Genomic DNA, 14855 nt, shown 5'->3' on the forward strand with positions numbered 1-14855 from the left:
CTTCTACGGTGTCAGGTATCAGAATAGTGGTTGTCTCCTCATGAGGGAGGTGAGCTGACTGGGAAGGAGCATGAAGGAACTCTCAAGGTCGATATTTCACATCTTGATGTTCTAGTCTATGTCTCGATCTGGATGTGATTACATGACTGTGTATGGTTTTCAAGTTTCATGGAACTACATGCTTTCCACCATTGATACGTTTTCTTGTATGAAAATGAAATCCCAGTGAAGTATGGTTAACATAGAAAGTTAAGATTTGATAGAGCTGTGTAGCTCTATGAATGCTTACTACTTTATTCATGTACTTGAATTACAAATGGGTCATTTGTAATTTCACTTGTGAAAAATGGAAGTCATAAATGTGCTAAGAGAAAGCATAAGAGAATTCTTTTACAAATGAAGAGTGGAGGAAGACCTTTATAACAGTGACTCAAAATCAAGAAACCACAAAAAAATGGACAAATTTTGCTTCACAAAATAACAGCATTTGAAATAGTAATAATTTTAAAAACGTGTAAAAAGGACTGGAAGGAAAGATATCTAAATGTTAAGAGTGGACTTCTTTGCATTTTATAATTATTGATGAGAGTTATTTTCTTCTTTATGTTTTTGTACACATCCCACAAATTGGCTGTATCACTTTCAGAATCAGAAGAAGAGTTTGACATGGGGCACCTGGGTGGCTCAGTCGGCTAAGTGTTGACTCTTGATTTCGGCTCAGGTCATAATCTCACCGTTTGTGAGTTCGAGTCCCCAGTCGGGCTCTGCACGGGCAGCCCAGAGCTTGTTTGGGATTCTTCCTCTCCCTCCCTCTCTCTTTGCCCCTCCCCTGCTCGCACATGCTCTCTCTCACTCTCTCTCTCTCTCTCTCTCTCTCAAGATAGATAAATAAACATTAAATTTTTTTTAAAAAAGAGTTAGACAACTATTTTTGTTATATCTTTGTTTTTGTGCTCTTTTCTCCATCTTCTCACTTCTCTTCTTGTGTATCTCAGGCAGTGATTTTCCTTCGTTGCATGGCTGACTGCTTTATTTGTGCTCTGGAGCTGATTTCTCTTTGTTTCTTTCAGGACCACATTTCATCAATTATGTACCCTTTTCTTGCATCTTGCACATCTTCTTTACTACTTGACCAATTTTCCTTTCCCTGTAAGCATGTTTGTTACAGATCTTAATATTGTCTAACTCCTAGCTATGCAGCCACTTTGGCTTTGAAAGCAGTGTCTTTCCGGGGCGCCTGGGTGGCGCAGTCGGTTAAGCGTCCGACTTCGGCCAGGTCACGATCTCGCGGTCCGTGAGTTCGAGCCCCGCGTCGGGCTCTGGGCTGATGGCTCGGAGCCTGGAGCCTGTTTCCGATTCTGTGTCTCCCTCTCTCTCTGCCCCTCCCCCGTTCATGCTCTGTCTCTCTCTGTCCCAAAAATAAATAAATGTTGAAAAAAAAAATTTAAAAAAAAAAAGAAAGCAGTGTCTTTCCTTCATTACCCATTTTTTTGAGACAGCAGTGGGTATCTATCTGTTACCATCATTTTGCTGCCACCAGCTCATTTGTTGACTTTGCGAAATCTGGCTAACCTATAAGCATGATATGACGTAGCCTATCTTGAAGACCTTCTTTGTCTGCCTTAACATAACACCATTTTCCGGTGCAGAAATACCCAGCGCTTCCTAAGAGCAAAGTACAAACTCTTGATTGCCAGGCAATCAAGACTTGCCATAGTCTTGATCCAGCTGACTGTACTTCACATCCCATGGCTCCTGTACCCCCTGCATACACTCTAACCAAACTGTATTCCTTGCCATGCTCCAAGCTCTCCTTGCTTTGTTTCTCCAGGGCGTATTTATTGTTGAGGTTCCCTCCATTTTTCTCCATCTAGGTGTTTCAAGGCTGCTCTGGGAGAGAATCCAGGGCTCACCCATATTTGATTCTCCTCTCCTTGGGGGCACAGGGGAAGATTACTCTTTCCTGTCCCCTTGCAGTTAGGAAAGGTGTAACCAGGGCTTTAATCTTTAGTTCAAGAGACTGGGGAGGCAGCATGTTCCAGATGCTGGAAGAGCAAGTCTGAGAGTGATAGAGAGGAGTTCCCTTCACAGCATTGTCCTGGCTGGAGCCTTCTGGGAAAGGGGCAGTGCAGGGGAGAGGAAGGATGGGCTTTAGGTCCAGCCTGAGATAAGTAGCTGAGATATAGGGAGGGAATATGGCCTCTGTGGGGCCAGCAAGGAACCCATGAATTGTAAATACTAAATAGGTACAATGAGGAGCCTGTGTCCTCAAGTCATGAATGCTTCTTGCATTTAGAGCAGGCAAATTTTGAGGCCATTGTTTTGCCTGAGTGTCGTCATGGTGGGCTGTACTCAGAACCTAGAATGCAAAGTTTTGTGCTGGTTCTTACAGATGAGTGATGCATTATATTTCATTTTATATTTTTATTATTTAAAAAAGATTCTTTAATGTTTATTTATTTTTGAGAGACAGAGAAAGACAGTACATGAATAGGGGGAGGGGCAGAGAGAGAGGGAGACACAGAATTTGAAACAGACTCCAGGCTCTGAGCTGTCAGCACAGAGCACGATTCGGGGCTTGAGCTCACAAACTACGAGATCATGACCTGAGCTGAAGTCAGACGCTTAACCGACTGAGCCACCCAGGCACCCCATGATATGTCATATTTTAGATTTTACTTTTTATGCAACACTAGGTGCTAAAAATACAGGCATCTTATTTAGTGCATTATTAAAGCTATGAAGATGTTGCATTATTAACTAAAATTAGGATTCTACTAGATTTTACCAAGAAAGGCCTTAACTGTTTTATCCAAAAGTACAGTGGCCATTTTTCAGTGTTTGACAACCCAGGGGAATGCCTACTGCATATGCCCACATGGAAAAAGATGGAATTCCTACAGTTTGGAGGAAGGCTTTTTTTTTTAAGTTTATTTATCCTGAGAGACACAGAGACAGCATGAGTGGGGGAGGGGCAGGGAGGGAGGGAGACCGAGAATCCCAAGTAAGCTCTGCACTGTCAGCACAGAGCCTGCCTCCGGGCTCAAACTCATGAAACCATGAGATTATGTTATGACCTGAACCGAAACCAGGAGTCAGATGCTTAACAGACTGAGCCACCGAGGTGTCCCTGGAGGAAGGCTTCTGAGGGCTGTTTTGGGATGTCACAGTTTTCAGTGATGGAAATCTTTCCTCTTTGTGCATAATTCACTTAATGTGACTATTTATCATCATCATTAGCAATTACTTTGTTGTGGGGTGTTTGGTTAACTATAGAGCTCACAATGATCCAGATTTGTATCAATGATAATTTTGGTCTATACTTTTCCAATAACCAGATTTAAAAACATATTTATTGCCATGCAAATATGAATCTATTACACTACTGCAGAGTAGACATAATTTAATGCCCCTAGGATTTTAGAAGTTTTTATCATTGTTGGAAAGTAGAAAGGAAAGACCATTTGGCCAGTGAAAGTGTACTATGGTTAAAAAAAAAAAAAAAAAAAAAAAAAGAAGCTGGAGTCCTCCCACCCTAACACCATTTAGAACAGGCAGGCTAACCCAAGAAGAGGTCAGATCTAGAATTAGCCTATGTCTTTAACATAATATTTAGTGCAATACTATGCCAAAACTAAAAACAGTTATGGAAGGCTAAAAGTAACACGAAAGTCCCCAAAGTGGTTATTCTATCTTAAGGATATTTTCCTACTTCAGTTCCACTTTGATTTTGCATTAAGCCAAACTGGAAATATTTTTAACTCAGAAAATAAAAATAGATTAGTGAATCCATACAAAATGTTATAGATCGAGAGAAGGTAGTCATGTGCATTTTTCTGAGAGGAAATTGGATATAGCTCGTTGGGAATTATTACAGATGCTGAATATTTGCTTTGCCATAATCTTGACCAAGGCAGAGAAGAAACCGTGGGAAAGTCTGAGGGTGGGTGGATGGCAGAGATTGATATGGTGGAAACCTCTGGGTTAAAAACCACTATGTGTTTTTTAAAAGAACATTTGCATTTTGAAACAATTACAGACCCACAGGAAGTTGCAAAGATGGTGCATAGAGGTCCCATGTATCTAGCTTTCTCCTGTGGTTAAAGTGGTTATATCTTGCTCAGCTATAGTTCAATTGTAAAGTCAAGAAGTTGACATGGATACAATGTGTATATATATATATATATATATATACACACACACAATGTGTGTGTGTATGATGTGTTTATTTCTTTCACCTATGTAGATTCATGTAACTACCTCAGCATTCATGATACACAACTCAAGATATGCACCATAAAGATCTCCTTCATGCTGTACTTATGTGTAATTTCTAGGGTTTTTAGCCAAACTTAGGAAGAGGAACAAGGAAATGTACATCTATTTCATCTTCTGGAAGTGGAGTTCTCTGTTTTGCTTTTTTATTTCTTTACTAAAAAAATTTTTTTTAGTGTTTTTTTATCTTTGAGAGAGAGAGAGAGCGCACAAGTGGGATAGGGGCAGAAAGAGAGGGAGACACAGAATCTGAAGCAGGCTCTAGGCTCTGAGCTGTACTGAGCCATCCAGACACCCCTCTGTTTTGCTTTTTAAATGTATGTGAATAATTCTTCTTTTTTAAAAAATTTTAATGTTTATTTATTTTTGAGAGAGAGAGAGACAAAGTGCAAGAAGGGGAGGAGCAGAAAGAAAGGGAGACAGAATCCAAAGCAGGCTCCAGGCTCTGAGCTGTCAGCACAGAGCCCGACACAGGGCTCGAACTCATGAACAGTGAGATTATGACCTGAGCCGAAGTCGGACGCTCCACCGACTGAGCCACCCAGACACCCCTGTGAATAATTATTCTTATACCCCAATGTTCAATAACAGACCTAGGTACCTTATGGTATTTTATGCAGCCGCTAACATAATGGTCACAAGACAATCTTATATGTTTATTAGGATTGAAAATGCTTACATGACATAGTAAAAAAATACGTTACTCAACTATGTGCATATGTAAATATGATTACCACTATATGGAAAAACCTATTGTAAGAAAGAAAACTGTAAGTTCCCAAGATACCGAGAATGGATATTTCGGGTGTTGAATTATAACTGATTTTTTTCCCCTTTCGTGTGCCAAATTGAAAAAAAAAATGGAATCTTGAACTTTTGTAATTACAAATAAAATAAAATTTATTCCTAAAGTTCCAACTGTCTTCCAAGATATATGACATTTTGCATTGATTAGTTAACCTGTTGTAATTGAGGAGTTAGAAAACTATCTTCAGCTTTGGTTTGTGCTAAATCAAACTGTCGGCATGGGTTTAGGCAATTACCTTGGCATCACATGGTTATCACATCTGCAGTAATAAGCCACAAAGTTTATATTTACCATGCTAAAAAAAATGGAATACATTTTATTTGGAGATTAGCAAGAAAGCTTTATAGACTCCTAGAATATCACAAATAAGCTGGCAGGAGAGGAAATGATAAAGCAGAAATATACCAAGGATGTTTAGAGGACAAGTTCAGGATAGAAACCCTTTTTTAAAATTTTATTTGAGAGAGAGAGAGAGAGAGCATTAGCAAGAGGGGAAGAGGGGCAGAGGGAGAGAGAGAGAATCTCAAGCAGGCTCCACGCTCAGTGCAGAGCTTGACTTGGGCTCAATCCCACGACCCTGGGATCATGACCTGAGCCGAAACCAAGAGTGGGACACTCAACCGGCTGAGCCACCCAGGCTCCCCAGGATGGAAAACCCTTCTTGACTTTCAAGTTTGGATGTCTCTGACTGAAGCCCTCATCTCCTTTCCAGGACACTGCTGGCTTTGAAGCCTCCATCCGCCTCGCTGGGGATTTAGCATTCACACACAGCAGTTTTCCAGCGTGCAAATCACATACGCGGAGTATGGCTCACAAGTGTTGTCTGACGTGCTTGTGGTAGAACATGGGTGACAGGGAAGCCTGTGGAGAAATTTGAACTAAGTTCAACAGGGGAAAGCTGGATAACATTTCAAGTCAGAAAAGATTGTGCCCAAATCTGCCACTCTTTGAACGCTCTTTGCAGAATAACATTTGACTTAAGCCTATTTTATGCCTGGACCCAGCATTGTCGCTTCGTGCCCATTGCAGCTGTGCCAGCTCAATACAACTATATGTATTTACTTCACTTTGCAAAATGTCCTCTTATGCCTTTGGTGGGAGGCAGGAGCCAAGGGAGATCTCCAGCATGGAATTTTATGTGTGATACTTATTCTGCTTTAGAACTTAGAATACTTTGTGAACACTTCTAATATCGTGTGATTAGCCTCAGTCATGGTTGTTGTTGTTGTTGTTGTTGTTGTTGTTGTTGTTGTTTTTTAACTCTTGTAAGGAGATCCTTTAACACATTAGAGAGGTTTGACCTTGGGCAGATCTTGGGGAAACAGGATTCTCCTACAAGAGCCTCTTTGTGACTTGGGGGATTTTGAGAATAAACGTGTGGAACTTGCCTGCTGTCCTCACTCTCAAGGAGACCCCGGTACGTGTTGATCTCACACTCCAGCCGGGCCTTTGTGTCCAGCAGCACCTCGTACTCCTGGTTCTGCCGCTCCAGGTCACAGCGGATCTCCGCCAGCTGGTTCTCCACGTTATCGATCAGGCACTGCATCTGGGCCAGCTGTGCACCGTACTGGGCCTCAGTCTCTGCCACAGTGCATTCCAGAGATTCTGTCTGCAGAGGAAGTGTACTCAGGAGGGCTGTATAACATAATCCCTGGGATCAGAGTGCCTGTTTCCAAAGCCTTGCTCTACCCTAGTGTAGCCTAGTGACATTCTGAAAATTACTTAGCTTCTCTGAGCCTTAGTTTTATTCTATAACAAGTGGGCAATGCAAAGTACCTATCTCCTAGGAGGGTCGTGAGGATTAAATGAGTGATATGTGTAAAGCATTTTGAAGAGTTCCTGAAAAAAAAAACTTTAAAAGCTAGGTAAGAGTTATTACTAACACCCCCAAGCCCGCTGCAACCTTCAGTATACTGAAGTTGGGTATCGACTTGAGGCAGGGAGGAGCCATATAGTGGGAGTTAAGAGGCTCTGGGATTGAACCAGCTGGATCCAGCTTCCACTTTTGCCTCTTAAAAACTGCATGATCCCTGCAACTTAATCTGAATCTCAGTCTTCCTCATCTGTATAACGGGCTTAGTAAAGGGATTTATCCCATAAAGTAAGGCTCTCACAAGATGAATGCACAGCTGTCATTCACCTAGTCTCCATAGGGCCTAACGTGGCACAGACAGGGGTGTTTGACTGGAACTGGCTAGTGTTATCTTCAGTGCACGGTATCCTCGTTGCTTGGTGGGGGTCGGGGGGGGGTTCAGTGAAGGGTCCAGTTGAGATTGGATCCTGGGAAAGTTTAGGATAGTGGTAGAATGCAGAGTTTGAATACCATTGTTTTCTATGATGGTGAGCTTGGAAACCTGGCCCGAATCAAAAGAGCTTCAGGGGCGCCTGGGTGGCTCAGTCGGTTGAGTGACCGACTTCGGCTCAGGTCACGATCTCACGGTTTGTAAGTTCGAGCCCCGCATCGGGCTCTGTGCTGACAGCTCAGAGCCTGGAGCCTGCTTCCGATTCTGTGTCTCCCTCTCTCTCTGCCCCTCCCCCACTCATGCTCTGTCTCTCTCTGTCTCAGAAATAAATAAACATTAAAAAAAGATTAAAAAAAAAAAAAGAGCTTCAAAACCCACTGGAAGGCTCGAGTGCCTTTGGCTCAGAGGTTCTGTTCTCATTCTGCTCCTGCTCTTCCCCTCTCTCCCTGTCTCTGGAAGGTGCTGCAGGATCACACTCAAGCCCAGAAGGGGCGGTCAGGGCATCCCGTTGGGACAGTACAAGCTGTTGACCTATCGCTTCTGCCCCTAGCTCAGTAAACAGCAGTATTTAGGAAAGGCAAGGAAATATACTCCTTGCACATTGGAAATGGAGACTTTCTGCCACATGAACTGTGGGGCTGTCTCCTCGGGGTTTGGAAGAGGGGATGGCATCTCGGGGCCTGACTCCTCAGTATGTGAGTGGCATACCAGGCTTTGCTGTGCTTGGAGCTCAATTTCCAGAGCGTTGGCTGTGCGTTTCAGTTCCAGGATCTCTGTCTGGCAGTCCTGCAGCTGCTCCGTGCTGCACAGCTGCTGCTGATTCAGCTCCTCTGTCTGAAACACAGGTGTGATCAGAGGACCCAAGTAAGACAGACATCTGGAAGCCTGTCACCTTCCTGCTCCAGGAGCTGACCTGAACAGCGAACCATTCTTCCACGTCTCTGCGGTTGTTGGCGAGCACCATTTCATACTGACAGCGCATCTCATCCAGGACCCTGTTGAGGTCGACGGTGGGGGCAGTGTCCAGCTCCACGCTGAGTCGGTCACCCAGCTGTCCGCGAAGCAAGTTGACCTCCTGAATGGGGGAATGGAGTCAAGAGTGTGACAGGGTGGGTGGGCGGGGGAGGGGGGGGATTCACTTTGACATCCCAAGGGCGTCGCATTTCTGTTTTGGGGGAGGAGTGAGTGAAAGTGTAAAAAATCTAAAGGGATTTAGATTCAGTTGCTTGGGTTGCAATCTCTTTTCGTAGCTCAGTGTCTGCATCTGCAAATGGGTATAATAATTTTACCGTTCCCAGAGACTTATTGTGAGAGATACGAGTTAATGTTTATAGAAAGCACTTATGAAAGCCCTTGGCACATAGGAAGGTCTCAATAAATGCTATTATTATCATCAACCAATGCTCAAAGGGGAAATGTACTATATTACATCTTTCAGCTTTTCACCTTTTAGCCTCATTGATGTGAGATAATCAGATACTTCATATTTTATGATTTTAAAAAGTTTATAGGTACAGAATATTTTAAAAATTTGGCCCAAATATTGCATAAGGTGTTATCCCCTTTTTGAAATGGCCTTCACACCCTGTGTTTATCAATAATCCAGATTTTCAAACCTTATAGGTTAGAGTTAGGTAAGCCATAAAGCCTCCAAGGAAGGCTGTTTGTGGGAGTTACCCCCTCCAGACAGCAATGACAGGTGGACAGTTTGGTTCATCCCTGTGGCACTGGCCAGGGCCATTTCACATGTACATCCAGAGACATGACATGCTGCCATGATCAGGCCCAACAGCATTAGTGCCCTGAGTACTTTTGTTCTAGCATGAGCGGTATCTGCCCAAGTTCGATTTAGGTACACAACACAGACTGTATCAGTTTGACTTTGTCCCTTCTACATTTGTTCAGCAATTTTGCCACTTTCCTCACCTCTTCGTGGTTTTTCTTAAGGCAAAGGAGATCGTCCTTCAGAGACTCCACGTGGGCCTCCAGATCGGCTTTGCACAGAGTCAACTCACCCAGGATCCCACGCAGGCCGCCAATGTCCGTCTCCAGCAGCTGGCGAAGAGACAGTTCAGACTCGTACCTTTCACGGCAAAAGAGATACAGCCAATGCTTACTTGGCTGGAGACAGTGCTGGGGATGCTGGGGAGTGACAAGAGGACTCAAGGAAGCCACATCCCAAATAATAAATGTGAATTTTGTGAGCATTCTTAGCTTTAAAAAAGCTTATAGAGAGAATATTTGTGGTGTGTGCACACGCACTTGTGTGTGTGAGACAGAGAGAGCGAGAGAGAGAGTGAGAGAGAGGCAGTCATAAATTATTCTCAAGTTCAAATTCAACTTACTTTGACCTGAAGTCATCGGCAGCCAGTTTGCAGTTGTCAAGCTGAACAGCAAGTCTAGAATTCTCTGCCTTTGTGCACAAGATCTGGGAAGGAAGGTCGTTCTATGTAATAGATGGCCCTTTGAAAGAAACCTAAATATCTATTCATTTAACAACTATGCCATTATTTATCTTTTAAAAGTCTTTATAAGAAAGTATAAAATAGCTTTCAGCCTACTTCTCTTATTAGCCATGTCACTTCATGACGAGACAAGCAGGACCAATTTATAAAAGAAATAGATAAAAAAGGTTAGTTTTTCAACGGCCTAAGACATTTTGCAATATTCCTTGACAGTTGAACTCTGATTTTTCTCCATACGTGGTTTGTATTATGACTCTATCCCCACTCCATGAAAATAAAAATTCATCTGTAAGAAAATGATTCCTAGGGTGAAATTATGTGATTAAAACGATGACATTTCAATATCTATGTTAAAATATAAATATAAACACCCAGTGTTGCATACAGAATTAACTTTGGGTATAACACAGTTTTTCCTTACTCTCTGGACGATGAAGGTAAAAGTCTGGACATGAGAGAGTTTATTATGGCCGTCAGGGATTACTGGCATCCCCAGGGCTAATGCTGACGTTTCCCGACTTTCGGCCCACCACCCTTTCCTCTGGGTCACATTACCTCCTGAAAAGTCCCCTTTCCCTGGGGGGACTTCCATAGAATAGCCTCTTTTAGTATAAAGGTGGAGCAAATCCCAGATTGGAAGGGTGGAACATTAGGGCAATGAGACACCAGACCTTTTGCTGGAGATCTTCAATGGTGTCGAAGTAACACTGATAATCGGGGCACACCAGGGGGACCTCCCCTTCACACTGTTCTCGGATCCTGCACTCCAGCTCCGCGTTCATCTCCTCCAGGCCTCGCACCTTCTCCAGGTAGTTGGCGAGTCTGTCGTTCAGGAACTGCATCGTCTCCTTCTCGTTGCTGTTGAACATCCCATCCTCACACCAAGCACCGCTCCCCACCAAGCACGGAATGTGACAATTCCCAGCCAAGTAGCACGGTGTGACACAGCCTGTTGCCAAGCGAGACCCAGATAGGAAGCTAGGGGTCTGGCCTCTGGAGGTGGCTTGGGCGCTGGGGAGGTGAGTGGTTTCCATGGAACAGGGTGAAGCGAACACACAGTCGGAAGCTGTGGCACAGGATTCAGAGGAGCAGCACGTAGGGGAGCAGTCCGAAGTCATCCTATCGAACAAAGAACCAAGACTAGTTGCAAAACTCCGGCTGACTGGCTGCCGAGGTCTCCTTCCCTCCTGAGACTTTTATACAGTCCCCCAAATGGGTATTTACGGAACAGACCGGATGTTTTCCTTATCACTGTTGGTGGCAGTTGTCATATGAACACTCATCAGGGTTGTTTGTTTGCTGAGGAAGAGTTTTATGCTTCATAAAAGAGGCATAACTTCAGGTTACTAAAAAAGGACACTATTTCCATATGCCAATAGGATAAAATGTTTGGTCCAGAATAAAATCTTCTTAGGAAGCGCTGTCTGTTTGGCAGACTTTGGAAAGATGGAGAAAATGTGGCCCCTCAGTAATTATAGGTACAACTCATTACAAATAACGAAAACAATATTCCCACACATTTTGATCCTGGGCACTGGAAATTTTTTATGTATCCTCTTAAAATTCATATTACATCTCATTAAATGCCATTTATTTGTTTGTGCCACCATCATAAAAATGTTCCCTGTAGTTAGCAGTCTTTTCAGTGCTTTTTATGGTCTTGCTGTGCTCAGATGGTGGAGGGGTGAGGTGTGTTCTGGGTTTAAAGTGTGTGTGTGTGTGTGTGTGTGTGTGTGTGTGTGAACCATGTCTACCTGTGCACACATTGAAAAGTCACTTTATGTAACAGATGGGTACGATCTGTGCCCTCCAGGCCAAAAGACAAATTGGTTACCAAGATCTGGAGTTGTGATCTATGATTTCCGGAAATTTCCTTGCTTTCTCCACATTTCCTATGCCTAATTTTTATTTATTTAAAAAATTTTTTAAATATTTATTTTTGAGAGAGAGACAGAATGTGAGTGGGGGAGGGGTAGAGAGAAGGAGACACAGAATTGGAAGCAGACTCTAGGCTCTGAGCTGTCAGCAGATCCCGATGTGGGGTTCAAACTCACGAGTCTCGAGATCATAACCTGAGCCGACGTCGGACGCCCAACTGACTGAGCCACCCAGATGTCCCTCCTATCACTCATTTTTAGATGAGAGATATACTTTTTTTTACCTGTATCTATAATAAGAGTGAAATAAAATCTCTAAGTTACAATCTTTTAATCTCTTAGGAAACTAAACCCTCATTGGTTACACTTCAGAATAGGGGCAAGGGAGCTACAGAAGGTTTACTTCTGAGATGGAATCTGTTTTCTCTTATTTCCTTTTTTTTTTTTTTTTTTTTAGTTTTTAACTTTTATTTATTTCTGAGAGACAGAGACAGAGTATGAGTGGGGGAGGGGCAGAGAGAGAGAGGGAGACACAGAATCTGAAGCAGGCTCCAGGCTCTGAGCTGTCAGCACAGAACCCAACACAGGGCTCCAACTCATGAGCCTCGAGATCATGACATGAACCAAAGTCAGTCACTTAGCCAACTGAGCCACCCAGGCGCCCCTTATTTACTTATTTTTTAAGGTCACAATTTCATAAAAATTTAAAAGACTGGAACTGAGGAATAAAATTTTATAATGTTGAGTTCCATGATCGATCAGTGGTTCCATTGGGTGAAACCCCTGCTGCAATACCGAATGGATAGGGGTTTGAGATTTTTTGGATTCTGTCTTGAATTTCATCTCCGTTATGGAGCATAATCTCTTTCACTTTGCTTGGCATAATTGTGGCATTTATTTCATTTTCAAAGGTGTGCAGAGCAAATTGCCTCCAGAATTGTTAACATTTTTATAAGAAAAAACCCCACTATCCTGACAAAGTGAAAATTTTCATGATCCAAAATAAACTTAATTTTTTTTTCTAACTGTGAACACTAGGTAGCTGATAATGGAAAGACCAAAACCAAAAACAAACCAAGAGCTCTTAAATAGATGGATTTAAATAGTGTCTTAGGATATATTATTCTCCCATCCAAGTACTAACCAGGCACGACCTTGCTTAGCTTCTGAGATCAGATAAGATGGGACACCTTCAAGGTGATATGGTCATGGACTCTTAGGGTTTATTATTCATTGAGCAGAATTGGGTTTGATTTTAGGGATTCTCTTTACATTTCAACACTTAATGCTAAACGTTTCTTAGAGTGCTGATGGTATGATGATGCTGTTCTGCAGAGGACATGAGCAGGGATTCAAAAACATATTTGAAAAATACAGGTCTCTGAAGGAAAATTCTGATTTCCACAGTAACCTAATGAGTCAAAGGAAAAATGTCTTTGAAGAGAACCCATGTCTTGGTTGTCTGTCATTGGTTTCAGTTAATTAAAATGCAGCAATGTGCCTTTCTTTTAAAGTAACTGCAGGGGGGTGCCCTGGGTGGCTCAGCTGGTTAAGTGTCCAACTCTTGATTTCAGCTCAGGTCATGATTTCACGGTTCATGAGTTTGAGCCCCACATCGGGCTCTGTGCTGACCACACAGAGCCTGCTTGGGATTCTCACTCTCTGCATCTCTCTCTGCCCCTCCCCTGCTCATGCTCTCTCTCTCTCTCCTCAAATAAACTTGAAAAAATAAAGTAACTGCAAGTAAAAATAAGTATTTCCTTTTATATTGACCTAGTTTCTATTTGTAAAATGTTGATTTCTGGTTATGGGATATATATATAGAGAGAGAGAGAGAGAGAGAGAGAGAGAGAGAGACAGAGACAGAGAGACAGAGACAGAGAAAGAGACAGAGAGAGAGAGAGAGCACAAACATGCAGGACTATTTATTTGGGGCTGATTAATTAGATAATGTTGTATGACAATCAATAGCCTTAGTTCCCATCTTAGAATATTGAAATTGCCCAGAATTCATTAAAAAAAATTTTTTTTAACGTTTATTTATTTTTGAGACAGAGAGAGACAGAGCATGAACGGGGGAGGGGCAGAGAGAGAGGGAGACACAGAATCGGAAGCAGGCTCCAGGCTCCGAGCCATCAGCCCAGAGCCCGACGCAGGGCTCGAACTCATGGACCACGAGATCGTGACCTGAGCTGAAGTCGGACGCTTAACCGACTGAGCCACCCAGGCGCCCCCCAGAATTCATTTTTATGGCATATCATCCTCAAAAGAAGGGAACATTGGGAATAGAGAAAAATAAACATGCCATTAAAGGTCATGATACAATAGCATCATTGTTTCTTCTTGTAATATGCCCGTACCTCAGAACATCCACTTACTGCTGCCACACTCGCTGATGTAAAATACAGATCTATTTTTTTTGTCAGTCTCCACCTCTGAAATCCAAACTTCCTGCCTTGACAAATACGGCCCCTTTCAGTCTGGTGCCAATTTACCCTTCTAGGCTAATTTCCTGATACTTTGTCTCATAACCCCAAACTGCAACCTTCCTTCCTGCTTTGTAGGTGGTGTTTCCTTGGTCTACTGTTCTTCTGTACCCCGCCCCCCACAAACCCACATGTTAAGACAGATGAAGTGCCACTCAACTGCCTCATGTTGAGATGGGGCTTTCCCCACAGCATTTGGACATACCTCCACTGTCACATGTGTTACATCCCTTTTAAAGGTTTCAGTATTTTTATGTTTCTTGGTCTTTTTTCCCTTTTTGGAAAATATCTCTTTTTTTGAATATATATTTTAATGTTTATTTTATTTTGGAGAGAGAGAGAGAGAGGGGGAGAGAGAGAGAGAAAAAAAGAGAGCGAGCACTAGTGGGGGAGGAACAGAGAGAGAGGGAGACAGAGAATCTGAAGCTGTCAGCACAAAGCTCAACCTGGGGCTCGAACCCACAGAACACCGTGAGATCATGACGTGAGCCGAAGTCAGATGCTCAACTGACTGAGCCATCCAGGCACCCCAGAAAATGTCTCTTTTAAGATAGGTATATCTTATTTGTCTTCTTCTTATCCTCAGCACTTGGGACATAATATAATAGGCCTTCAGTAAATGTTTGCTAAAAATATAAGCCTTTGGCTCAGTAGAGGTTTCTGTTTTGACACATAATTGCTTACAAAACAATTGAAAGCTA

At 42.7% G+C, this 14855-nt stretch overlaps 1 protein-coding gene and 1 long non-coding RNA gene across 12 annotated transcripts in view; one reads left to right on the plus strand and one right to left on the minus strand.

Annotated features, from left to right (window-relative positions):
* LOC147574350 (uncharacterized) overlaps nucleotides 1-14855 on the plus strand; it is a 280815-nt gene that overhangs the window by 146208 nt on the left and 119752 nt on the right. For 8 of the 11 annotated variants that reach the window (XR_015244154.1, XR_015244153.1, XR_015244158.1 and 5 more), the window contains 2 exons: nucleotides 8172-8388; nucleotides 9274-10091. This is a non-coding gene — a long non-coding RNA (uncharacterized LOC147574350). Of the gene's footprint in view, nucleotides 1-8171; nucleotides 8436-9273; nucleotides 10092-10582; nucleotides 11421-14855 lie in introns of those variants that run through there. The other 3 variants (XR_015244163.1, XR_015244162.1, XR_015244161.1) reach the window with 3 other exon arrangements.
* On the minus strand, nucleotides 5380-10909 carry KRT40 (keratin 40). Its single transcript, XM_025917391.2, has 7 exons — nucleotides 10463-10909; nucleotides 9672-9754; nucleotides 9253-9409; nucleotides 8240-8401; nucleotides 8035-8160; nucleotides 6472-6692; nucleotides 5380-5944 (listed from the first exon to the last, which is right to left on the minus strand). Exons 1-7 carry the CDS (start codon nucleotides 10907-10909, stop codon nucleotides 5845-5847), a joined length of 1296 nt encoding a protein of 431 aa, XP_025773176.1. The 3' UTR covers nucleotides 5380-5844.

This window comes from Puma concolor, chromosome E1 (assembly GCF_028749965.1).
Source record: "Puma concolor isolate L17-30 chromosome E1, mPumCon1.1.hap2, whole genome shotgun sequence".
In the NCBI taxonomy this organism is placed as follows: domain Eukaryota; kingdom Metazoa; phylum Chordata; class Mammalia; order Carnivora; family Felidae; genus Puma; species Puma concolor.

What these genes read in the sequence shown, in the direction of transcription:
- KRT40 (XM_025917391.2), bottom strand. Translation starts at nt 10,909, where the DNA reads ATGACTTCGGACTGCTCCCCTACGTGCTGCTCCTCTGAATCCTGTGCC. An exon ending in TCCAAGCACAGCAAAGCCTG is followed by an intron (nt 6,693 to 8,034) that starts GTATGCCACTCA and finishes CTTCCTCTGCAG; the next exon opens with ACAGAATCTCTGGAATGCAC. An exon ending in CTTGAGAGTGAGGACAGCAG is followed by an intron (nt 5,945 to 6,471) that starts GCAAGTTCCACA and finishes ATTTCTCCACAG; the next exon opens with GCTTCCCTGTCACCCATGTT.